We start from the raw sequence: 27,111 nt of genomic DNA on the forward strand, positions 1-27,111 counted from the left end.
TGAACCATAATGAAATTAACCAAAATTGCTAACAAATTCTACAAATAAATTACCAATAAATGTGAGTCTAGACAGCAGTAATTTATATTATCCTGCTGTCATTGTGTTATACTAACTGGAAGGAATGTTGGAGCTCGTCATTTATAAATATAGTTCAGTAGGAAAACATATTTTTCCAATGAATTATAACAGGCTAATTATCTTTTGTCTACTTCTTTAACTGAAGCATTTTTATGTCACAGCAATGGCTATTGCAATATAACATTCAGGTCATTTTTTTATTCATCCCATTTTGTTTATAAGAAAGGTGTGATTGGATTCTGTGCATCGTCAATGGTTCTCAGATTATACATGTACTTTGTACTCCAGTTAATGCCAAACAAGTACTCTTTCACTTGTTCCTCTCCAGTGTATTTGTTTACTATAAAAGATCTCGAATTAAAGAAAACCCATAACAATTGCCGATACACAAAAATCCCTTTCAACATAAGCGAACTGTAACCACACTGATCTGTAAAAAAAGAGTATTCCTGATTTTACCCACCAGAGGGCGGTGTTTTACAATGTATGCTGGGAACTCGCTTGTTTTCAGGAACTTGAACGGCTGTAATCTCTGTAATCGTTTGCTTGTTACTCTACAAATTAAGCAATGTTAGCGTAATTCATTGGGGCCAGTGGAACTTTATTCTGTCTGTCTCTCAAACAAGGTACACGTTTTTATTTGAATAAAAACAATGTTATGCCCACAAGATTTAACCAAGCATAGCCCATGAGGTTCAAATTCGCAGAAAGAAAATTTTATTTGCATTTGGCTGTTTGTTATTTATTTTCTTTGTAATATTTTGGCCCGTCGCACTTATTTGCAGGCTAACATTTAACTCTTTTTTTTCGCTTCAAATGCTTTCTATCTATCCTGCTGTGTTTCCTGTACCTTCAAATCGATCTTAAGTTCCGCTGTAACTTAACCAAATGGTAGCCTACGTAAAATACTGTCCTGACGTCACTCGGGAGCTCCGTGGCGGTGCGCAGATCACATAAGCTGTGTCCGAAACAGCATCGATGGTGGCGCTGGAGTCAGGGACGCAACTTCACCCACGGCCCCGATTCTTCACGGACATGGCCACGTAGCGCGTTTCAGACCAGATAAGGTAAGATTGCATGGGACTGTTTTGCCTGTCTTCGCATATAAACACCCATTGAACGTCACATGTCAAGAATGTCTACATCATGGTCGCACCGCAGCCTGTAAAGTCGCACGTTTAACAGATGTTGAAAGTTTGTTTGAAGGTAAAAAAGGTAAAGTGATTTCTCACAGTGCAGGGTTTTTGAGGAGAACGTTTAAACTGAGACACCATTTGGCATCAGTTGAGGAGTGCCAGTAAACCTGTTTGAATGCAAGAATGTCGCCTTTTTAAAAAAGCCTGTTCTTCATTTGTTTGCAAATTAACAAGCCTTCCCTAATGTTGTAGCTGTCAGTGATGGTCACCTGTAAGTGCATGGATTTAACAGCCTTTTTTTATTACATTAAATAGTTCTTTAGGATAAAGATAAGATGTACTAATGAAAATAATAATCAGGAAAATAAGCTATTTTGATAGCCTACTGCTGGTGTTAATCTATCTTTGTTAATATTGTCAGGTCAAGCAGGATGTCTGGAGCCACGCCACTAATTTAAGTGCTTGTCTATTGAAAACTACAGTTGCCTAAGGCTTGGTGTTGAAACTGTCCTCAGCAGCTTTAGATAAAGTCATATCAGATAACAAGGAGCAGAAGATGTATTTGGTAGTTTTCAAGGAGCAAACCAGACTTTTTTTTTTCTTTTCTAGATTGTACCAAAGTGTCATTAGAGCTTATAATCACTGTGTACACATTTCAACATCCTCCCAGTTCATCAGAAGCAAACCAGAATCTAGTATGTTAAACTGCAACTTTTCATTTTTTATTATTTCATTTAAGACCATAAAAATCCTAATGCATCCTGTAGATATTACAGTGAGTATGTGTTCAATGAATAGTGCATACTGTGAATTAACTGGGTGGCCTGTCTTTCTGAGAGCACGCGCAGCCCTGTCACAGAGGGCAAGGGCTGAAGGGGGCAGGGGGCCTCTGACCGCTGACCATCTGGCCCTTTGGGGGCTGGTTTCCTCACTGGCTGCCTTTGTTCCTGGCAAACAATCGGGACTTAATCTGGGAGGAGATAAGTAAGGCCCTGTGACACTGCTCCTGTACTCGGACAGGTTTCTTTCTGCAGCATTGAAAGAGACGTCTCTGTTGTTTTGGGAATCTCTTGAGTTAGTAAAGTTTGCTGCTTTCTCTGGTGTGACTGCTTCACAGAGATTGAGATAGGCAGAACAGAGTGATGATAGATTTGCTCTGAAAATAGTTTCTGTTTTTTCATATGGATGGATAAATGTGACTCATATTACTCCAAGCATCACCATATCCCTTATGTGAATAATATAAAAAATATATATATTTTTATGCTGTGCTATAACACCCAGATCTTATAACATAAAATAGCATGGATGCATTTTAACCTAATGGCTAAAAATGTAGTCACTCTCTAATCCGCAGAATTTAGAGCAAAATATTTCTAGTTTGATGGCCTTGCACAGCCTTCCACAATCATTGCTCTTTTTAAACTTCCTTATCACCTATTGTTCTTTTTTTAAATCCATTGACTTTCATTGCAAAAGGTCACTAGTTTTGCACAATTATTATGCACCCTGCACCTCTCAATTTTTAATCTTTTAATGTTGCAATTAATGCATAGAAATATGGTTAAATATACATAATAATTAGCTTATGTAAGTATCACAAAATACATGGTTTGAGAGTTTGAAAAAATTCCATGTTTGTAGCTTGTACATGTTACAGTTATAGCTCTTTATCCCTGTCAGGTCACAACAGCAGAATCTTACAGAAACAACCAAGAGATGTCTCAACCATGGACTGTGACTCCACCACAAAAGTAGTTATCAAAAATTTTCTGGTGGAAGTGTGCTGGTTAGAAGCACATGCCACTTTCCCATATTTTTCATGAAAATGCTTCCTCTGTGTTTAAGAATTAAGAGTTAAGATAGTAATTGTGGCTCATTTCCAAATCACCCTTGAAAGATAAGCTATTCAACAAGCAAACCTCTAATGCTATTTTTGTTATCTTGTTATGATAACAGTCTCCTCTCATCCCTTTCTGGCTTTTGCCCAGCATCTTATTCTCACTTGTTTTATTGGAGGCCTGCTGTGAGGTGAAGAGGTGTTCCAAAAAATGCAACATGACATTTCTCTCTTTAAAGAGCTCAACCATAGGTAACTATTACACATCCATTTGTGCATGAGGCCGTAGTCACCAGGGTAACAGATTGATTTATTTTCTCTCATTATTCTCTTGCTGGATTTTACAGCACATCAGGACTCAGCTTTTCCTGCTCTCGCCCTGTGTTTACCCAGTTGGCCTTCGGGGTTTTTTTTTTCTTATGGGAACAAATAACAATGCCTGATCATTTGATAGGTAACAACTCTGTTATGACAAACCAAATTGGTAATCACTTAAATTTAATGCTCTGTGCCATGATAAACCATCTAATTACCAATCTAGCATATTTTTTTCTGCCTTGTCAATTATCTACTGAAACATAAAATTCTTAATGATTGAATAATGAAGTAAATGTGTCACTTGAAACACCCACACAGATCATTCATAATATTCAGATCACAAAACACCATGGGGCCCAGTCAGCAGTGTGGACAGATGCTTCCTTTCAGAGACACCTCTCGGTGATTGTGAGCTTTTCTGATCACAAGTGCAGATGGCACAAGGGACAAAATCCCCAAAAAGAGAGATCAATGCTTTTGTTTTGCACTTTTCTGACTGCAGTGTGACAAAACCTAGAAAACAGGTGGTCTTCAAAATAAAGGTCATTCATCAAAGTGCAGAGTCAGGATCTGTTTTTTACTCATGCACACTAGTGTTGACATAAGTCTGTAACTTAATCACAACAACTAAATGTTATTAGCGCAAGAAGTATTTTGATCAGACGTGGTACAAGATTGCTCTGTCCTGAGTAAAATCTCACTTATTAGACCTTGAATAGACTTTGTAAATGCAAATTTCCCTAAAATATCAAAAGTAAATAATTTTTTTTTCATATATTAAAAACAGAATTTGTGGGAGAATCTTGGTAACGATTACTGCTTTATGCGTATAAAAAATAATAAATAACAGTAAATCATATTTTATATAGATAGTCCATTTTTATTTTTAAAAAAAACAATAAGTAACTACAGCTGTAGCCATGCTGTTGATTGTGCCACATGTATATAAATACATCTGGCTGTTTTTAATAACAAGTTTGAGTTGGTCATAGTACAGGCACCTCTGGAAGGGCTACAATAAATGCATGTAGTTGCATATGCATATTAGCTTGATAATTAGTTAAATGGGTGGATAAAATTATGCTGACAATGGGGTAAAGCTCCTTTAACTGCGTTCTTTGTTTTGTTTTTCATTTGTTTGTTTATTTATTTATTTATTTGTTTTTTGCAGGTGATAAGTGATTTGATGTCTACATTTTAGACTAGAATTTTAACTCCTGACCAGCTGCAAGGAAAGGTTTATATCTGGACTGTCATTTCTCTTCATTAGCAAGTTGTGGTATTTTTATGACTAGTAACAATTTAATAAATTATACATGCATTTAAAGGTTAACAAGCCCATTTTAAGGTCAAGCCTATTGTTGATAACTCCCTAATTACATCCCACTGCTATAAAATATATATATATTCATAGAACAGAGAATTAAACAGCACGTTTATGCCCAGTACATTTTGCCTCCTTAGCAAGATGCACTTTGTATTTCATGTGAGGGAGAAAGAATTAAGTTAACGGTTGTGATGGCCAAACCAGACTGGAATTGACATAATTAACTAATTAACTGAGTAAGGTCATTATAAGATCAAAGATCAACCACATAGTTCATCTCCAACAAAACATTTCATTTAGAATAGCATGTGCAGAGATTAATGTGTTCCACACAGATGCTTGTAAATGTTTAACTTGTCTTTTTTTATTGAGGGTCAAGAGTGCCAAGAACACTCTGTTCACCAGAGACGTGCTGGTTTAAAATAATGAAAGAACAGATTCATTGACTGTAAATCACTGTCTGTTAGGCACAAGTTTGAACAGTTCACTGGAACCACTCTTTCGTGTATGGAGCTGTGTTTTGTTATAATTTCCCTGAAATTGTGAAGGTGGTCAAAAATTTAAAAAAAAAAAATCAAGCATGAAAGAGGAGGGAGTGGAGGCACAGATAAGGTCTGCACTAAGAGACTGGAGAAAAGTTTTAAACGGATGTGGAACTGATGAAGAGCTAAAAACTCTTAACACTTAACTTGAAAGACATGAGTACGTAAACATACCGGTGGTGTGTTCACAGCATGGATGGAAATCGGATATGAACTGTAAGTATAAAGTTCTGTGACATACTCGACAATTGGAACATTAAAACCAATCCGACAAAGGCCTGTGCCCCTCCCCCAGCTGAATGGAGATGTCAAAGGTCTGTGACCTCTTCCATTTATGTGCATTGATCCCTTTGGTGGGGGAGGGCTTCCTCCTCAAACCCTTCCACCATCAGCTGTTACTGTATATCTTAGTTTCACCTGCAGGAAGTGGAGAAATTATTTAATTTAATCTTGATTTAATTTTATTTTCTTCCTTTTCCTTCATTTTATTCATATCTGTGCTTTACGTCCATGCTGCTTACAAAGTAAAAACATTTTAGTAGATGATGCCTGTAGTAATAATTGATTATTAAGATTACTTAACCCAGCTTCTCAAATCATACCCTTTTAATTCTTGGCTTTTTGATCAAGTTCTGACCTTCTAATAAAAGAAAAAAATTTTCAATTTATTTTGTATGCATTATTACAGTTCTTGAGGGCAATATTCTCAATACAGAATATTTAAATGACGTAACATGCTATTTATAAATGTTTCAGTTTTATAGATCTTTTTTTTTCATTCTGAGAGAAATAACACAGCATTATATGTTCGCTTTTGAACTTTGTTTAAATCCTGTTCACATCTTTGTGTTCAGAATGAGCGGAAAAAGGAACGTTTTGAAGATGAAAATCTTTAAAGATAAACCAATACAGCCTCCCTCTCCCAGTCCCAGAGCAAGACATGTGTTTGTTTTTTTTTCTTCTTTTTAGTGATGGATAAAAGGAACTTACAGTCAGGAAGGTTAGACGTGCAGTATGTAGGAGTACAGCCAAATAGACTGGCCGGAACATCCTGCTCTTTGTTGCAAGGGAGGCTTGGGATGTTAATTTTCTGGGTGCATGTGTGTGAGTGTGTGTGTGTGTGTGCACATTTATCCACAAGTGGAACCCGACTCCAGTAGATGGCACTTCCTCTTGTCCTGTTATCTTCGATTCTGACAAGTGGGACAGGTTTTTATCTGTCACCACTGCATCGCTTAGTTTAGTGAACCAAATGACTGAGTGCAGTGAACCTAGCCCTAGTTTATTAAAGTCTTCTTTCTCTGTAACATCATAAATGAGCATTAGTATTCATATAGCTTGATTTGTGGCACTAAATGCAAAGCTTCAACAGGCACAGGATCCAAAGTTGTACCTTCACTGTCTGTCTCTCCTTTTCCATCTGCATATCAAAGTTATCTCCTGGACAGAAATGCATGAAACTCATCCAGCTGTATGCACAAGTCGTTTGCCTGGAAAAGTCAAAGGGTCATCACAAGGCACAAGGCCATACAGGGGTTCGTGGGGGAGTGATGGTATGTCAAGGTGAAGGACGAGTTTCAGTCTTTTGTTCCCTTAGGTGAGCTCTTAATATCCAAGTGGATTCACAGTAGCATTATGGCTTGAAGAGCAGACTCGTATATAGTTTCCCCCCCTTTCTTTAAACTAAACCATTCAGATTTTTGTGATCTCCATTACACCTCATGAAGAGCAAAATGTGCGCAATGCTCCATGGAGAGCACTTAGTAGTAATATATCCTCATTCTTACCATTGAATCATGGAAAGCACCCAACAGAGAACTCCCTTTTGCACAGCACTGTTATGGAACAGTGTGTTCTCACACTGTGTTCAGCTGTATCCCGCCTGCTCACAGATGCCAGCTCCAGTGGAACAGTACCTGTAGCCAGAAATGTCTGCCTGCACCTTACTTGTTTTTCTAAGAGTACAGTGTGTGCTGTGCAATCGTCTGGATTGTACCATAATTGTCTAGGGAAAAGCCACAGTTGTGTGTTTTTTTTAGGTCTCATTGTCATGGCTTTCATTTTTACAGTTGACTCATTGATGATCATCTTTTTACATCATCATTGTTAGGGTATTTTTAAGCTAGGTAAACTGCAACGGACAAGTGAGTTCACAACTCAAAACATAAAATATCATTTGTTTTATCACCTTAACTAAAGTTTAGGTTCATCACATAGATAAATATGTGGCAAATAAAGAAGTCTACTTGGTTTGAGATCTTTATTTAGTTGTGATTCACTGTAGGACTAAAATATTGATTGGATTTTGTCAGATAAAGATGAATCATATAGAGGGCACTTTCTGCTTCACCATCTCAACATTGAGTTTGTGTTTGTAGGTCTAGTTATACAAGTACCTGCAAAGCCTGTGTTGTTGAGAAGCTGTGAATGGATGTTTGCTTTTATTTGACCCTCTAAGATCATAGACACTATTTTAAAACAGATTTAACTGGAAGTAACAGCAATGCAGGACTGGAAGCAGAGATATCTGAATTTTACTGTTCATCTACTTCATTTTAACAGAATGTTACTTTTATTGTATTGCAGTATCATATAGTTTATGCAGAATCTTACAGTATTTCATTCATTCTGCAGTTTAATTACAAAAGCTACTGACGTCTGCTCATGTTTCAGTCTGTTTCTGGTATTGATCAGCTATGGGGGAAAAACTAATACATTTAAAGTCCGTTTCCAAGAGACAACAATGCGTGTTAGGGAGGTGGAAGCACATATTAGCTAACAGGCTAACAAAAAAACAAGGCTGAAAAAAAGAGTTAAAATTAGCATGTTTTTCCCATTTTCCTCCACAAAATGCATTTCTAAATATTGGACAATAGAGGGCATGGTCCATTTATTATGAACACTGTTCAGAACTGTTTGGAAGTGAGGTATCAAAACAGTATTTCCTCAGAATCTGTGTATCGGTGCTAATACAGGGATCTTCACAAGCAGATCAACTCCTGTCAGGATGCTTGAGCAGTTTCTGATTTGGATTTGATTTTGCAAACCCAGAACTTTACAGACATTCCCATTTCAGCAGACAAACTGGTGTGGTTTGGTTGTTGGTTTGCATCCCTTCCCCTATGGGGGAGCTGGAGCCTGTCCCAGCAATTAGTAGGCGAGAGGCAGGGTACACCCTGGACAGGTCGCTTCATTCAATATTTAGGATAAAATATTAAAAGCCAACCTTATTTAATTTTTTCCACATAAGCAATTATTTATTTTTGGACTGTCGGTTGGATAAAACTACATTGTTGTCTTATCGGCCATTTTATAGACATTTTAAAATGATTTTTACTAAAACTGCTGTATCCACTTGTAAAAGTTAGGTTTACAAAAATGAGAAGTATTGTTTAGTATTATTGATGTTAGAAGATCAAATGTGTGCTAAGAACAGCTGGATACACTCAGGCTTATAGCCAGTTTTTTTCACATTGCCTCAGCAGCATCACTGTCTCTGCCCACATGTGCAGCTCCAAAACCTCACTACCATCACTCAGACACAAACAAGCAGACACCATCATATACAGGATTTAGCACAAGGTCAGTGTGTGTTGATGCTGCCAGGACTGTGGGAGAGATGGCTCTCTGTAGCAGAAGGCTTTTCCATAGGCTGTTGCAGCTTGTTCAAGGCTACGGTGACCAAGACCCAGCCTTCTGCTGCAAGGACTCAATGTTCCTCCGTGGCAGGGGAGGTCAATCTCCCTCCCTCTGCATCTGCTTCATTCTAGTCTCCCTTCTACTCTCTTTTCTCTCTGCTCCTGTTCACAAAGCAGGGAAACTGGAAATCTGAAAACAGAAGGCAAAAAGCGTAGAATAACTGATTTTTTTATTGGATGCATATCAGCTTTCTCCTTGTCATCATCAAAACAACAAATGAGGCAGTACATTTTAAGGCTTCTGTTCTTTCACCTCTAGCAGATTTTAGGAGACATATTACTACAGAGCAAGTGGTGCTCCATCAATGCTGCGTTCTTATAATTTGTCATATGTTTGTTGTGATTGATTATAAGTGCGTCCGATCTGAATCTGAGCTTCATGTTCTAATTAGGAAAAAAAAAAACAGCATATTGAGACATCTTTCAATGGCTGATTTCTGCAGCCGTTTTCATACAGCCTGTTGCTTCCATTTAGTCTAATTCTAATCAGTATGGGAGTTGCAATGATTAAATGTGGAGGGTTGTTTGAGAAAGTAGCCAAAACACACATTGTATGTTGGAAAAGTTTAGTCACATTAGAGACAAAAAGTTGTGTCATGCTTCTGAAGAATGTTATCTAAAAATGTATGCTCAGATGACACAACATCATGGAGGCGTGTAGTCATTGAGTTGTGTCAAAGTAGCATGTTTTTTCTTACACATTATCTTTTTTCTGCTTGTCATGTTATAGCATCAAGTAACAGAATAGTGAGGGTTAAAGTTCAGTGTTTACTAGAAAAGAACAGACAAAAAGCAAAAATATGCTTTGAAAACACAAGACATCACTTCCTCTTCCAGTCAGAATTATTTTTTTATTCGTACCTGATTGTTTTATTTACCACCGTCTCTGCCTGGTGCAGCTTATAGAGAATGCACACCGACATCATCAACACATAGAATTGTGGGAGTATTTGCTATTTTGGGTATACCTGCAGTCTGTTTACATCGGTTACATCAGAGAGCAGTGGCTCTTGTCTTTTTAACCTCCATGGATAGTTTGGGCTTTATGTGTGCAGAAGTAAAGGTGTCTGCATTTACATTGTGTCAGCTATCAACTGGATGATCAGGTGAGGTGAGGTGGTACACCTGAGACTTCATGTAGAAAGGGTTACTGGCTATAAATGCAATAAGTATGTGATTTTAAAAGCAGCTGTACCGATCTGGATAAAACTCTAGTGTGCAGATGAAAACATAACTATCCTCCACCAAATTGTGATCTTTGTTGTTGTCTGATTAACATGAGTCCCAGGGTTGTACTTTTAGACATTCAGTCACAACATTCAGGACTAATCATTCTTTTCATACGACTGAGTAGATCTGCCATCAGATCCAGTAAGTTTTTTGTATATTTTATTGTTCTTGTAATAAGTAAATATATTTCCTCATATTTTTGACTGCTTCCATAGTTTTACTTAATATTTATTTTACTGAAATATTCAACTTTCTATTTTTTTCTTAATTAAAATTAATTAAATTACATAATCCTGTATATTTAAATAGGGTTAGGATTATCTTGTATAACGCCCTAAATATAATAACGTATCAGAAATTAATCCTCACAGATAAACAGATAATTTGCTTCATATTTATTTTATTTGATTTCAGAATCAAAACATTAGAACAATAAATGTTTAATTAACATATCAATGATCAGTATGATGGTGTAGTTGCAGCTGAGAGTTTGTATACGAACAGTTTTTAAGCCATCCGTTTGTAAAACGGCTGCATGAACATTTATTAGGCTGCAGTGTTTAGATTTATGACAGGTGTAGGAACTTCCACCAAACACAAGGTAAAGCAGAACGTAACGATCTAACTTAATAATTAGTGTTACTGCATCATAACGACTCTTCTCTTGTGAGCTTATCGCAGTAAGGATGTTTCTTTTCAGCGTGTTTTAGTCGTGTTTTTAACACAGCATTCTCCATTGTCCAGGAATCCTTTCTAAACCCTCTTTCACACTGGACCAAACAGCCCACTGACACCCCTTTACAGCTGAGTCTCACAGTAGGAAAAAGTAAAATCACTATTTACTCCAGTAAAGTAAATGACTTTGCAGGATATATATCGGCTGCAACTTCATTTGGCAGATTTGGGAACATGACACCCAGGTAGAATTTTTATCCCTTTTCTAACACTACTAGTAAAGGCAGTGGAGACCTGATGCCTATGTTGGTAATCTGTGAAACTCTTTGTCATCTTAGTCACAAATTCTGCCCTGTCTTCAATCAAGTAGTGTTCAAAGGTCATTCAGTCTGTGAAGAGTTTGATAAAAGATATTTTTATAAAAAAAAATCTCTTCCCTTCAATTCTGCTCAATTCCATTTCCTATTGGTAAATGAGTTGTATGCTTTTTTCTTTTTTTTTTGTAAGGCTAATTTTGGTCTACAAAGGGTATTACCGTCACATCTGTCAGCCTGTAAAGTATCCCGTCTCTTGTGGGGATCAGTTCAGGATGAAGGCCTGAATAGGTTTACTGTCACCTTTTCTCATCAGTGAGGTTTGTGTGTGGGGTCAAATCCTTAACAAAGGATGACTCTGCTTCTATTGTCCCATTAAGACAAAAAGAGCCCTGCTGATGCTGTAGCTGTTTCTGCTGTAAGAAGGACTGATGGGATTTAAGTGTGGGTCTTGTCACCGAGGGCAACCTGGTGCTTATTAATCTGGAGGGTGCTGGGTGATGGAGGAGATGTGGCAAAAGACTGAGGGGAGGTAACGGGGGATGGGGTGCTGCTGATGCAGCAGTGCCGCCTGGGGTCAGGAAGAGGGGCATGATAGATACAGCTCATCAGCCAGTAAGGAAGTTTAGAGGGAAAGAGGAGGAGGCTTCTTCGTCAGGACATAAAGAAGCCTCTTTGTCACGCTGTCACTCAAATGGATTCAAGGTGGCTGAGACCTTTTTCTGGGAGGAAAAGAAAGGAGAGGTTCTATTGTTCAAAGTGGATCTCTCTCTCTCTGGAGCCCTGATAAAGACAACAGGCTTCTTTCTAATGTAATTTCCAGGAGAGCTTGGTACTTCTGTGTGGTAAAATAGAGTTAATGTGTCTGTGTTTAAAGCAAAGATTTAGGAGAGCTGGATTTCACTTTTTTTTAAATCAATTAACCTGACAGTTTTTCCATAAGCATTATGTAAAATAGTTAATTATTTTCCTAAATTTTGAATGAATATCAGTCACGTCTGTCAGATGTTTGACATCTTTGTTTACTTACATTCATTTAAACATGACATACAAAAAGAAATATCAATAAAATATTTTTGAAGAATTTAAAGGTTTGTTTTCTCATTGAAAAGCAGTCCATTGATTAGATATTGAAGATTCATTTGCCCTCTTTCAGTCATTTAATTGATGTTTTGTCAGCTATAGAGCTGCATATTGATTGTGTTCCTGTGGATCAAATATCAGATGCACACCCAGAATCATTGGTCAGATTCATTCACAACTATTTTTTCATTTAAACTATCATTTTCCTTTACATTTATTTAATTTTTAAAGTAATTTTTCCATTCTTTTTCAAACACAGTTTAACCTGTACAGACAAAAAAACAATTCCAAGTTACAAACAGTGTTAGCAACCAGCAATAAAAATGAAGTTATCACCTAAGTGCAGTTTACTCTCACTTTCCAGTGTTCTTCAACAGCATGCAGCTGCATCAACAGTAAATAAACAGTTCTGAGCATATTTAAATAGTAGTGGATTATCAGTATATAACATGGACTATGTAAAAAGGGATAATGAATTCCTAAACATTAGACTCAGGTTTGAATCCAGTTTTAAAACTGATGTTTTCTTCCTTTCTTTTGGTCTTTTGGACTTGCTTTGCTTTGCTACCGTACTAATTTATCATGCTATCATTTAGATTTGTCAAACTTTTTTTTTAATATTCTGAATTTGTGTGAATAATTGAAAGACTTATTTTTATGTGTTGTTGTTTGAACCTGTGTGCAATGTAAAATGCAATAGAAAATGCCTGTATATTAGGTTGCATATTGTCTTGTCACACATTCATATATCCTGAAACAAGGGCCAGAATCTGCTTTTGGACTTTTGTTGCCTCTTTGTTCATCCTCAGTATCACACCCTCAGCCCCCCTGTGATCTGGAGGAAAGGTGGAGTGCAGCCAGGAGCTGGAACCTGACCCCTTTGCTGGAATTGTCATCTGATAAGAGCGAATGTTTTGATAGCGTTGGGCCTTTCAGCGTGATCCATGGCTCTCCTTTTACACCCCATAACAAATAGGGCTGTCTAAACAACAGTTTATGGCCAGGACAAGGCCTGGTCAACCATCATCAAAGATCTACTCTGGGATGAGTCATTAGGTGTGGACCAGATGTTGGAAGAAGCTGAAGTGATGCTGAGGGATCAGTGAGATTATTTGAAACAAGCTCAAGGATGATCTTCCAGTCTTTACATTAAAATATGCATTCTTTGAGAACGTATTTTAAGCAGTTAATATCAACCATTAACACCAGTTTACTCGTGTTTGTCAAGTTTTCACTCCTCTTGTCCTTTAGCATTGACCATTGCCAGTGACAGCTTTACTATATGAAATAAAACTCACTGTTGTCTTTTTCAGTCTGACTTCCCTGAATAAGTCTATAAATGTATTAGTGTCCTGTGTCTCTCCCTGTTGTTCTGACTTTGGTGAACTGGCATTCAACCCAGCGATGCTGTAAAATGCAGATTGGGTTCATTGACAGGCCTTCTGTTTTATTATATACTCATGAACAGCATTTTAAACTGTTACTTTCCTTCACTTTCGTTTATTTATTTATTTTCTTTCAGGCATAACATCCACGGGACAAAGTGATTCTGTTTCCTGTCACGTTATCCGAGCATTGGCATTTTGGTGTAAGGTTGTGGCTTTGAATGCTTTATTTTCTGTATAAATTAAGCTGCAATTCTATGTATCAAATATAAACTAATGACTATTATAAAAAATGTTTTATAATTCTTTGTTTACCTTAGTGGGCCTTATCAATCTGGTGACACAGCTGAAAAGGTTAAAAATCGCAATATTAAATTCAGGAATTGTGTACATGTAAGGCTGAAATTGATAATTATTACATGTGATAATTATAAACTATCAATCATCATCTCATAGTTTAATTTTTTTTAAAAGCCAGTTCATGAAACATGTTTTCTTAGCACTTAAGTAACTTTCTAATCCTCTACATCAACTTTGTTGTACATTTATACATTATTCTTTTATATAATAGCTTTATTTGCAAGTAACATTAAGATTCAAACACATATCAAACAATTAATCAATTAATCTGTATCAATAGATAAGAAATTTAGACCCATTTTCATTTTTCTTTCTGAGCAGTTTTGGAAGCATATCTTTATTTTCTTAATTTTGACAAACCAATTGGTCATTAACTGAAGAAAATCAGCACAACAATCTGGAACAAAACTAGCCTGATGAGGTGGATAAAAAAATGAGCTCCACCAGAAAAAAACACAGCAAGTACATTGTTTTCACTTCAATAAATGTGTACTATTAGTGATATTATAATAATAAATCAGTAATATTTCATATAATTTATGATAATCAACCCTTTTTTTAGATAACATTCTCTTAGAAGAGCACTTGAACAATGTGATTTTAGTACTCTTGTATCAAATTTGTACATCTCCATCATTGTTGTGACTTAATAATCCAAGATAATATTAAGCTTAATATGCAGATAACTTTAATTTTTTGACATTTGATAATAAATTTAAAGCAATATGGTAAAATGTTAGGTGCTTGATTGAAGATTATTCCACCGATAAGCAGCTAAAGTTAACAAAATTATCCACAATTTGCTCCCTTTCACTGCGCTTGTTTTCCGTTTGCTTCAGTTATCAGTTTGGTAGGCTTTTGCCATTAGATGATGCTGGCCTTTGTTCGTGGCTGAGATTTAGTTTAAGGTTAAATACCTTGCCCTTAAACTCATCCTCTGGGCCACAGTGTGTGACAAGGTCACCACTCCAATCAACCCCGTGTTAACACAAAGCCCACTTGTCCTCTAATTAATTAGTTCTTCCATTCCTCAGCAAGTTTCTGCACTTCTCTCCAACCCTTCTCAGGCCTACACAGTCCCACTGACCTTTCACACGCACCCCCCCTAATTTTGAAATGACTTTTATAACTAGACAGTAAACCTCCAGTGGCTTAATGATGATGACTTCTTCATCTGCCCAAATGTTCCTTTTGTCCACCCCTCCTAAGGCCCAAGACCCTGCCCCCGTTCCCTCTGGTCACATCAGGCTTTAAACCCTGGTTCACCCTACTTTATAGTTCCACAGATAATCCCCCCCAGAACGCATACGCTCACACGTGCACATGCATGCACATGCCCACACACATATGCCCTCAAGCTATTATCTCCACTGAGCCCTGCTCTGTCTCTTTCTTCCTGTCTTTCTCTGTGTTGCTGCCGACTTCAGCAATGGCATTCAAGTGGAATGTTTGCCTTTGTTTGTTTGGCTCACTGGAAAGCCATGAATGACCTCAGCTCATCTGCTATCCTCACTAGCAGCGATTTGCACTTTAGGGCTCAGCAGGTAGTCCAGAGGAGAGGTAGGAGGAGGTCTTCGAAGAAGCTTGTGGGGCTTTTATAAGGAAATCAGAGCTGCAGACTGCCACCCTGATAGTAAACAGGAGTGTGAGTCCTCACGCCCTGGGTGTCAGATAGCCCAACTGACCTGAGTACAAAAAGGAAATTCTCTTACGGGAAATTTCACATGGTAGCTATATTGTTTTCTTGTTTTGGTTTTTGACAGTTAAGTTGCTGGATTGTTTTCTCATTGTAACATGCTTATTAGCACCTTGGTTGATATGCTTCCTTCTCATCATAACTCAGCTGAACCCATCTGAAGGGGACCTCACATTTCCTACATAGATAGAGCTTCAGTTTTCCAATGTTATGTAATGAGAAGCCGTCCTGTGTGCTGGTTTATGTCACTTAGTTTAAGGTATTAGTGTCAGAGCAGTACAGGAGATGATTCTCCGTGTAGCTCAGTTCCAGCTGCTCCAAACACCCATCACTTGTTCAGCAGCAGCCTGAGTCAGCTAAGACAAAGCTCTTTTAAGAATCCTAAGAGAGACAGAACCAGCATCAAGATCTTCCAGAGCACACTGCCAGTCGCTTAACTTGTCTTTCCTCAGGTGACACTGGCAGAGACACTTCCCCTTTGTCCCCTTTGGAGCTCAATGCATCATTGAAGGATGGGCTCAGGGGTGGGAAACTATTCAATCCACACTCTTTTGTTTTTTCGCACATTATCTTTTGAGGCTAGAGAAAATGCTGGGTTTACTCATTATCTCAATTTTAAATGGGCTATTTAAGACAGGTCCCTGTCAAAGTCAGGGGCTTGGAGATAAATCACACTGACAGCTCCTTTCCCCCATTTGAACTTGTGACTGCAGCGCTCTCAGATGGATGACTGTAATGATTTCACTTTCACTAAACATAGATAAATACAGCTGCTTACTAGCTATCCTTTAAAATGCCAAATATAATCTGATACACGGTTTGAGAGTCTCTGACATTTGACATGTGTGGTCTAAATTAGCGACAGCGAGGCAAAATTCACAGTCAAGCTCAAGCCTATGTTTAGACAAATGTGGCAGATTGAGAAAAATGAGTGCATGAAAGCTCTGTGAGGACTAATGGAGGCCCTGATTGGCTCATGTGGTGGTTTACAACAACCATCGCACTGAATGCGGCGCTATATAACCATTGGAGAGGAAGTGAGAAAAGCTGAACACAACTTGATTAAACCAACTGTTGACCGCGTCTGTGGTAATGAACTGGAACGTCAGTCACATGGCTCAGTGCATTTGAACCAGTAAACAGAGTAAATGATCCTATGATCATATATATATCAACACAGGTTTCAGTATTTAAAATTATTCAAAGATGTTGTTTTGTAGTTTCATGTTTGATGTAGTTTGAGGTGGTATGTTTATAAAATTGACACAAAAGTATAGTTTTGATCTGAAGTAAAGCTGTTGAGTAAGTGGTGAGTCTTGGTGAGTGATTTCCCTTCCATCAAGTAGATGTAAATTTTCTCAGACTTACTATTTACCTGACAAATTCTTGCTGATGTTTCCTGACAATAATTAGTTTGGAGGAAAACGGACACAGAAGCTTTATACACAGTAGAATACAACATAATGCATCATTAGAGGTGTAATAAGAACATCACATAGGTTTGTAGCAAACTGTACATGTTGTTGTACAAACATGTTTTAGCCTCTCTAACTTCATTTATACAGCCTTATATCGTCAGCCCTTTGCTTCGTTGTCCTTTTCACAGCATCATGATAAGGCAGTATCACCGATCACTAATACCTTATAATTCCCAACATCTGCCAGCAGCTGTTGATTTGTGGCGCGTTTCCGTTTATTTATTTTGACCTGATGAGCCCCTGGTATTTACAGCGGGAGTAAAAAAGCCTAGCAAGGGGTCAATCCTGGGTAAAGCTACCAAGACAAAATGCTCAAGCTGACCCGACATTCCTGTCCCCACTTTGCTGGAGATGGATTCTCCTGTCTCTAAATTGGCCCCAATAAAATGTTGGGTGTGGCAAGTTGAACTGAGCTTGAGTGTGAGAGCAAAAGTCTAATTTAAAGACTTTCCGTGCCCCTACTCCTATCACCACCACCACCCCACCCAACTCCAACTGCTGTCTTGAAAATAAAAACTTTAATGTGACGGGGTGCCCACAGCGGATGCCTTGACATCATGGGGTGACGCGTGGCAGGACTGTGTGGCAATGGGGAGATGTGGGCCCTTGTCTTTGTCCCCCCCTCCATCAACTCTGCAGGTCTCCAAGAGCATCTGTCACCGCAGGGGGTCAGCAAGCTCAGGATGAATGAGCCTCCAGTGGATTCCCTCCCTCCTTGGCAAATGGCACAGGACAGAGGAGTGCGCTGGGGACTAGGGGGAGGGGTCTGTGTGGATGTGTTTGTTTGCATGTGAGTGAGATAGAGAGCCCATGAGGGAAGGAGGGTTTCTGCTGTACTGAGGGAAGGCAAGTTCTTTCTGTGGAGAATCATGACTGCAAAACAGGACTGAAGCTCTACGTGTGTATCCTGGATGGATAAATTCTTCCTAAAAGGATTTACTCTTTAACATGGACTATATTTGAGAAGCTTCCTGCACATTTTGGGATTTACTGCATTGGATTTGGATTTTAAGGGCTTGTCAGCTGGTGGAGGAGTTATGGAAGGTACAGGAGAAGCTACTTAAACTGCTTGTTGGCTGTGTGTCACATGTGGCCCTGAAAGAGCATTAATGATATGGGCATTTAGCACCTCATTTAGAGGACATGGAGCAATGTTTGTCTTTTTTTCTCCTCAATTCTTAACCCCATCCCCCCTTCTCTCATGTCTGATGGGCAGTGTCTTTTCTAATGTTAAGAGACCACTGAGTTCTTTCCCGCATACAAACTAATGCTATCAACCTTAAGCATTAAAGCATAGGAATGAGGTGAAAACTAATTTAATATTTATCAAATTCCCATTAACATTTGACTTATTTTTAATCTCTAAAGCAAATGAAAATGGAATGCTAGACCAGTTTTAAGTGATGTAACTCCTATATTAACTCATTTTTGGTCTCCAGTAATTGTTTAATAAGCAAACATTGACGTGTCAAGTTTAACAGGAATTTACATTCAATACAAAACACCTGTATTATTTATTTTATATTTATTTGGGTCCAATGTGAAGAATTTGTTAAATTAGAATGTGAGTAAACCAGCAGGGAAGTAGATTTAATCCTTCCTCTATTCACTCTATTGTAAACATTGTAATGTAATTATGCAGCATAGAAAGAAACAAAAGGAAGACTGGAGAGGAGGGAAAAAAACAGGGTGAAAAGCAAGATCCTCTAAATAGACAGAGTTAGATTTTTTTTCAAGGTATTGTCCATATTTTTTGTGGAAGTTTATTTTAAATCATGTAATTTAAGAAAAGATTTCAATCCAAATTGTGATTTCCATGTCAGTAAGGAACATAATGCTGTTTTTAAGTTTTACATTCTTACTATTTTTGCTCCTCATTTGAAAAATTAAACTGTAAAATCTGTACACTAATAATATTTATTAGTACTTTACCATTAATACATCTAATTCGGCAAAGCTACGTTTTAGTAACTCCAAGTGAGCAACTTTTGTTGTTGTTAAACAAGGGAACTGGGGAAACTGGTTGGACTGGACATGATCTTTTTTGGTGGGGGGGGTTAGCCTTTACTGTTAAAGTAAATCAATGTTGCTGATAGCATAGAAGGTGCTAGACTGCAACTGTAACAAGTCCAAAGAGTAATGAAAAAACTGTAAAATCAGACATTTTGGTCTGATTGCTGCAGTTCAGGGATTCCTTTATTTGTTATAGAATTAATTAAATGCAACATGTAGCTATAATACTGATCCATAACCAGATGTGTTTCAATGCATCTGCAGATGTACTTGCATGAAATGGTACCTTCCTTTGGAACCTCCTGGATTTTAAGTAAGTCTCTTTTCTTGGAAACTTCACCACACCGTCAACATTCCCTTCAATCTCATCACTGGAGGAACAGGACCTCATTAAGCACCTCAGGCCTGTAATGGTGTCTAGATTTACTGCTCTTTCATCTTCATCTATAGAGCCATCTGCGTCTCCTTCTGTGTCGTCTGTCCTTCTCAACCAGATAAGCATCAAAATATTTCAAGACTCCGCTGCCTGGGTAATTAGCAGAGAGTGAGAGCTTTGGTGGAGACTCATTTGCTGGAGCAGAGGATAAAACATGACCTTGTGTTAGGAGTCAAATTTTCTTTTAACTAAATTCTTGTATTTCTGTTTACGCCTGGCGCATTGATGTTTTTAACTCTTTACCTTGTCAAGCTGGCTAATCATTCACAACACGAGCTCCAGAGTGGTCAGTAAATGCAAGTTGAAGCAGTTTGTGTACACTTGCTATTTGAAGGACTTGGACCCCCGGACCAGAGACCCTCTTGCAGAATAGCAGCTCGCTCAGAGGTGATGACTGGCTTGATTGTGACAGTCAGAGTTTTGAAGGGAACTTTGCTTCTGTTATATCAGAGCCTGAGTGGCTAGACAATACTTTGTCAAAGGGTCAAAGTAACTGCTAAATCCATTCACAGTGGAGTGACTGTGTGTAGGGACCACTGCTGCAAGCTAAAACACCCAACTGTGTTTTATGAAAATAGCCCCAAGGCCGTGGTGGTATCATGTAACGCATTTTTTTAGCCTCGTAGTAGTGACTACATGTGTCATGGTTTTAGCTGCTCTTAATGTTTGAGTGCCCATAAGTGCTTCCACTCATTTTAAGAATGAGCATGCTCTTTAGTGACCTGCAGTCATGTAGCTAGGATGTTTTGGGGTTATTCTAGGTCGCTGTTTTTAAATGAGTGAGTTATGCATTTATGAAATAAATGAACTACCTATGGACATGATTATTTGGCTATTATTAGATTTATTTGCTATTACTGGTCAGTAAATAGTTTTTTTCTTCATTTTTTAGAACTTGTTTGGGAACTTGTTAATAAATGTACTTTTCTTGTTTTGTATTAAATATTTTTTATATAATATTACACTAAGTCAGAGTACAAAGTATTATTTAAGTTATTTTGTGAAATAAGTTGTATTTTATCTGTGATTGTGAGCTAATCAGAAATCTCCCTGCTCTCCCCCTGCAGGCCTTGCAGCAATGAGTGACATGTCTTTGCTGAGTGTTTCTGCTAAGCAGTAGAGATTCAACATGTAGCTGAAGTAAACAAGTCCCTTCACGCCTGGGAACAGTCCGACATTGTGAGTTGCCTTTTTTTTCTTTCTTCTTTTTATAAAATTTGAATTCAATGTCTGCACAATAATATTTTTTCCACACTGGCCTCCTCAAATGCGTCGGGTGAAGATCACCCTCACTCAGTCTGACCTGGGGTCACATTCATGCAATCTGTTGATGCCACCCAGGAGCTGAAAATGGCCTTGACTGACCAACTGACTGTCCACTGCTCAATAACACCAACATCCCCCTTTCAGTCATTAGTCTTTGAACAATAAACTGGAGCCTGCTCATTCTAGCCATCCATCAAGTGGATTGCAGGCACTGACTGACCTGAAATATTCCCAGCCACTGCAAGTGACCTTAGCAACCACCTGATTCGCACTTCTGAAGCATCCGCTGTGCAACCTCTGCCTCTGCCACTCTTTGTTTTAAGCTGCATATGTGATAAAATGTCAGCCTCCATAATCACCTCCAGCCTTCAAGAGATTAATGACAAATCTGTCAAACAGACAATAGCCTTCAAGCACTAATTTTCTTTTTTTTTGTTTTTTTTTGTATTGTTTTGTTTTGCCCTCTCCATCATTGTTTCTCCATGCAGTCACCTTCCTTCGTCAGTTAAGCAAGAAGTACTGTAGGTTCATTCTCTTTAAGCTGCTTATCTGTGTGACAGCACAGTCAGGCATTGTTAATCTTGTCTTTTGTCTGGGTTGGTCAGATTCCTCCCCAGGAAGGTTGTTAAGTAAACACGGTGACTGGTATCTGTCCAGGCATGGGCAAAATGAGACCTGGGAGGAGGAAAGCCACCTCTGACTTAATTCCCACCCTGCTTTCTAGTGATAAAATGAAAAAAGGTTCAGGGTGTCTGCATGGCCAGCACTTGACACCTGTACATATAAATGCCCGCTGACTAGTAAAACTAAAACAGAGTATTTCATTAATTGTTTGAATGATAGTATTGCCCAGCATGATTTGTACTAGTATACGGTGCTTGAATTATATCCAATTCTTAGCATACAGGATTGCAGTAAAGCAACTCACAAAATAACAAATCTGAGGTTTTTTAAACTAATGCTTAATAAACTCTTATCTCAGATTTAGTTCACTGACATAACATACAGCTGCATGGCTTCTCAGTTAGACTAATAATAAGATGAAGCTTTTACCAAGCAGCTGAAGTCTTCAGCCTGGGCCTCCTCTTGGCAGCTGTGGTGTTTACCAAAACACTGGTCTGCGGCAGTCAAATGTAGTCCAAGGACAAACATAAAAAGAAGCATTTCAGGTCAATCTCGTGTGTCAGGAAAGCAGCCAACCCTCCCTTTAATTTTCCTTTTTCTGTCCTTGTTTGACACCGTTTGAACAGTCGACTTAAAAACACATTGGGTGATGTGTTTTGACAAACTGCAAGATGGGAGTTATAGAGTAGGAATCTCAACTGGAGCGTAGCCATGGGTCAAAGCTGCTTTTTTCACCACATTTGGAGTGCTTTCTCTGTGCTGTGCTGCTTTTTTCTTTAAGAACACATGCTCAGCCCTCTGTCCCTCGCCAGCTGCCACCGGAGAGCCAGTCGACCATAGCCCCACGCAGCCCTGACCTCGGCAGATGTCCTTGAGTGGACACTGGAGTGGAGTGGGCGTGGGGGCAGTGCAGGCAGAGTGACACAAGTGGACAGAAGGGCAAAGAGGCAGGGAAAAAAAGAAAGGGAAAAAATGGAAGAAGCCACTGACCTTGGCCATTATGTTTTGACTGACATAGACCAAGTGTGTGTGTGAGATTATTTGGAGACGCTTTTGGTAAAGCAAGCATTGTTATTCCAGAAAAGGACAGAGTTAAGTTAGCTGATGAATGCAGCAGTTATTTCAGTCATTTACTGATCAATAATAGGGTTTAAATGTTGCATCTTACCAACAGTGTAAAACACAGAGTTTCTCCATTTCACATCCAAAGAAACAACAGATTGCAACCAATTTCAAAACTAAATGGAGTAAATTATTCTCAGTGATTCATCTTTTCTTCTTAGTAACTTTGGAGATTATTTGCATTCTGTGCAGCGCTAAACATATGATCCTTATTAATCAGTCAAATGAGTTTACAGCATTGTATAGCAAAACAAAATAATGCTGTAACACTGTTCAATATAAAAACATAATCACTTATCAATTAACATGGTTTGTGAAAAGAATATTGGCTTTATAGATAATTGTAAATAAAAAAAATGTATTCCGAAGAACATGGCTGAAAACATTTGAGTGGCACATCTGTTGCTCTTTTAGTTATTATGAAAGAAATCAATGAGCCGAGATAAACGGCGCTGTGATACGTGTGCTTGTTTGCTTATCTTGCTGTCCTTTTCTCATCACTCCAACAGATAATGGGGAATTCGTACGCAGGGCAGTTGAAGTCTGCTCGCTTTGAGGAGGCTCTCCACAACTCCATCGAGGCATCGCTGCGCTCAAGCAGCAGAGATCCGCAGCCCATCTTCACACAGCTCTACTTGGAGCCAGAGCCATATCCAGGTAAAGTGGAAGGTAGGGAACTCAGTCCAAACAGCAAAACAAGAGCTGACTTCACACTGCCGCAGGACTACCTTTGATATTACTTGGTTATAAGATAAAGAATTTCATGAATTTGTAGTACTGATTTGAATTTTGCATAAAAGCAAAAGTCATTATACCCCAATTACTGTACTGGTTTATTACCAGTATTAATAAATCACCTTACACCTTTAGTTATATAATCTGTAACTTGCAATTATTCCCAACTAAAAGCATTATTTATTCCTTTTTGGTTTTTGTTTGCTTTCTTATCTTTTGTTACTTAACTCAACTAACGCAATCTTGTTGATCAAACACATAAGAACATATCAGTATTTTAATCTCAGCTGATAAAAACCAAACATATTATTTCTTTTTGGCTGCATTTCTATGGATTGAGTCCATTGATAACTCATTGATAACAAGAATGCTTTTGGCCATGATAATTGTGGATTTTTGTAACAGCCAAACTTTAGGTTACACTTCCTTAAAGTGTTTTTAATCTGTAAAGCAGTGATAAAACTAATTTCATTTAATGTATTTAGTTGACATGAAGTCGAAAGCTGATGTGGCGCTCCACGGTGGGGACGACACGGGGCAAGAGCTTATGAATGGTCACTCCTCCAATGATCTGGAGGATCTGGAAGATGATGACGACTCAGACAGCAACAGCCCTCCTCTCCCCTACTTGCAAACTCCTGCACCGGATGGATGCTGCACGCTGGATGGTATGAACTCAACACATCTTCTGTTTTTGTTTGTTTTTTTTAAACAAAAAACTAAACCTTTCTAAAAGATTCTCAGAAAAAATGCTTTTGATTTAAAGGAATATGATTATGATTCATAAATCTTCTAATTTCCTGCAGAATCACATCAGATTTTCTTCTTTTCGTTAGGATTCTGTCAGGCTGGAAAGGACCTCCGCCTGGCCTCCATAGCAACAGAGCCCATTGAAGTCCCAGCAGGCTTTGAGTTGGTCGGTGCCAAGTCCCCCAACGTCCCTGAGCACATCCTGGTGTGTGCTGTGGACCGCCGCTTTCTGCCTGATGAGAATGGGAAAAATGCACTTTTAGGTCAGTCTGCTCTTCTGATCTGAGCTGAAATAAAGGAGACATATTTCGTTTTTTAGTTCCCGGTGAAACAAATACACTCTACTGACTGTGCTGGACATACTCTGTACCTCAAATACTTGCAAAAAATGTAAACAAAAAGAGGAATAATTCAGTTTTTGGTGCATCACTTCCAGGTTTTTCAGGAAACTGTGTGGGCTGCGGTGAAAAGGGTTTCAGATACTTCACAGAGTTTTCAAATCACATCAACCTGAAGTTATCTACACAGCCCAAAAAGCAGAAGCACTTAAAATACTACCTGGTGAAGAATTCTCAGGGTGTTTTGTGCAAAGGACCGCTTATCTGCTGGAAAGGTTAAAACACCTCACTTTTATGAATGAATACAGTGGCATGCAAAAGTCTGGGCACCCATCTTTTTTCAGTTTTAGACCAGCAAAGAGGGCATAGGGGATGCTTGTTTATGGTTTTACTTAATGACGTGTAAATACTTTCCGTAGCCAGTGAAGAGTTTTATCTCATCTTTTGAGAACAAACAACAGATTTTTTTTAAATGAGGTTTAGGTTAGGAAATAAAAAAGGCAACACTTTCAGCTTGTACTTTTTATGGCAATTTGACAGTTTTGGGGAATTTTCAGGCATTTACGATTGTTGTGTAGTGATCAAAACCATCCTCTTTTCATTTATAAAAATGCATGATGCTTTTCAATCAGAAATTGATGGTATTTAACCATTTATTACCCTTAAAGCGTTAAATAAATCCATTTTTTCCTCAGCTGCTGAAATTGTTCCCTGTACCATGGGTGGTGTGGTAAACTGATTTCCAAATGAAATCAGGCTTATTTTCTTTCTTTTTTTTTAATATGATCATTCACAATATTGTGAGCTCAATTTTGTAGTGAAAACAAAGGAAATATTTATCTTATAAAGAGCCTTTAGTTAAGATTAAATTTGTAAAGGTGAGCTGCAGAATGGACAAGTACCAGAAGATTAAAAGACATTTTTTATTTGCCTTTCTTGCAATCCTGCAAATAGTTCTCACACTTGGTCTTTCAGACCTCAGCTTGACCCCCACTGTTCCTAGTAACTTGACATTTATTCTTTCTACATTACAAATTAGGGAAACTGTTAACTTATTTGTTTTTTTGTCCTTTATTAACTATCTGCTTTCTTAGTTCAAATGTCAGAGGGCAATAAGCAGCTGCTTAAAGAAGAATTCCAAGGAATTATTTATAAAGCTTTTAGTGTTGTACTGCATGGTTAAAAAGCTACCTATTTAAACATACAGTAACAGAAACTTTGACCGTATACCCAAGCTTTTTCATGCCACTGTGTATATAACACACTTTAAACTCTGAACTTGTTCTCTGATGATGTTCTGTTACATGTTGTGTGTAACATTCTTTGTCACTCCTCACTTTGCACTCTCAGACAGTAAAACCCGTCAATTCTCTAGCAATGCATCGACCTCCAAACCGAGCTCGTCTTCATCTCTGAGCGGCAAAGAAAACGGAGGCACTAGCGGACACAGCTCCTCTCCATTTTCCCTCTCAGGTGAGACCATGTTTTCAGCACAGATGCACTTGTGAGGTGGCGTGGCTCAGGCTGACAAAGGTGAAATCACTAACCCAAATCAACGTAGAGTCTCTTTCTTGTATTCATAATAAAAAGACAACAGATATATATTTACCAAAGGGTTACTGAAACTGATTATGTATGCTGGCAGGTTTATGTGGTTGCCATAGAGATGAGTTGTGGTGGCTAAGCCCTGTTTTAAATGAGAGGGGGTTGTCGGCTCATGACAAAGAGGAGCCCTGGCTGGTTATGTGTTATCCTATTTTCATGTGTTTTCTGGTAGCACATTGATATTTTCTGAGTAGTAAATGCACTTGACATTATACAGTATATTTTGTTGCTATCAATAGTGTTGAGCTCTTAATATCAGCTGATAGTTTTGCACATTTTTATGGCAATGTTTCATTTTTATATTGTTTGTGTGAAGAGGTCGTACAGAATTGAATCAATGTGACCATTTCACATTTTTGTAATCTAAGTAAAGCCTGATTCTTGAGATTCTGCTTCTTTTCAAGGAGATTTTGATCTTCTCTGACTTCAGGCAGCAGCACCTCTTCCTTTTGTGAAAAAAGCTCCTGAACTCAGAGTATTGATTAGTCCTAAATCACTAAACTGCTTATCAGCAGGGATCTTGCACAGTAATGCATTGGACAGACAATTTTTGTCTTGGCATTAGTGTTGCCTTAAATTTCATGGTTGAGATAGCAGGGTGTATCCCTATCTTTTATCTCAAGGGTATAATCAATAACATGCACCTCTTCCTTTCTCACAATGATTCATTAAAAGTCTTTATAGTATGTACCTATGCCATGAGATTGTTCACAGAGTCTGTACATAAGATTTGATTGTTTTACAACTGCCTGTTTGTTTTCATTTCAGATTCTCCACCCACCAGGACAGCACAAGTATCCTCTGTGTTTTGTGGCAGTCAGGATCTTGGAAGAGACTGCAGTTTCCTCAAACCCCTGGCCTCCACTCCCGGAAACAAGACTCTGCCGATAGGTAAATAACTGCCTCAGTCCGCTTAGTTTTTGCATAGTTTCATCAGCTAATTAACATGTTGGTTGAGCTTAATTCTGACACATTCGAGAAACAATCATGACAGCATAAAATACACAAACACTGGTCAATCTCATTCATCAGTGACATTTGCAAGAATTTAGGTGCTTA

General features: G+C 38.3%; 1 protein-coding gene across 4 annotated transcripts in view; it reads left to right on the plus strand.

The window, feature by feature from the left end:
• The first annotated feature begins 1,059 nt into the window (after window positions 1-1,059).
• Window positions 1,060-27,111, plus strand: part of greb1l (GREB1 like retinoic acid receptor coactivator) — a 44,446-nt gene continuing 18,394 nt past the window's right edge. The window contains exons 1-8 of one of the 4 annotated variants that reach the window (XM_041992061.1): window positions 1,060-1,148; window positions 20,680-20,791; window positions 23,134-23,293; window positions 23,845-24,027; window positions 24,196-24,372; window positions 24,546-24,722; window positions 25,798-25,920; window positions 26,821-26,943. In XM_041992061.1, coding sequence (XP_041847995.1) covers window positions 23,137-23,293; window positions 23,845-24,027; window positions 24,196-24,372; window positions 24,546-24,722; window positions 25,798-25,920; window positions 26,821-26,943 — 940 coding nt within the window. In that variant the 5' untranslated portion in view covers window positions 1,060-1,148; window positions 20,680-20,791; window positions 23,134-23,136. Of the gene's footprint in view, window positions 1,149-17,989; window positions 18,208-19,922; window positions 20,000-20,679; window positions 20,792-23,133; window positions 23,294-23,844; window positions 24,028-24,195; window positions 24,373-24,545; window positions 24,723-25,797; window positions 25,921-26,820; window positions 26,944-27,111 lie in introns of those variants that run through there. The other 3 variants (XM_041992060.1, XM_041992063.1, XM_041992062.1) reach the window with 3 other exon arrangements.

The sequence above is a fragment of the Melanotaenia boesemani genome, chromosome 8 (assembly GCF_017639745.1).
Source record: "Melanotaenia boesemani isolate fMelBoe1 chromosome 8, fMelBoe1.pri, whole genome shotgun sequence".
Lineage (NCBI taxonomy): Eukaryota > Metazoa > Chordata > Actinopteri > Atheriniformes > Melanotaeniidae > Melanotaenia > Melanotaenia boesemani.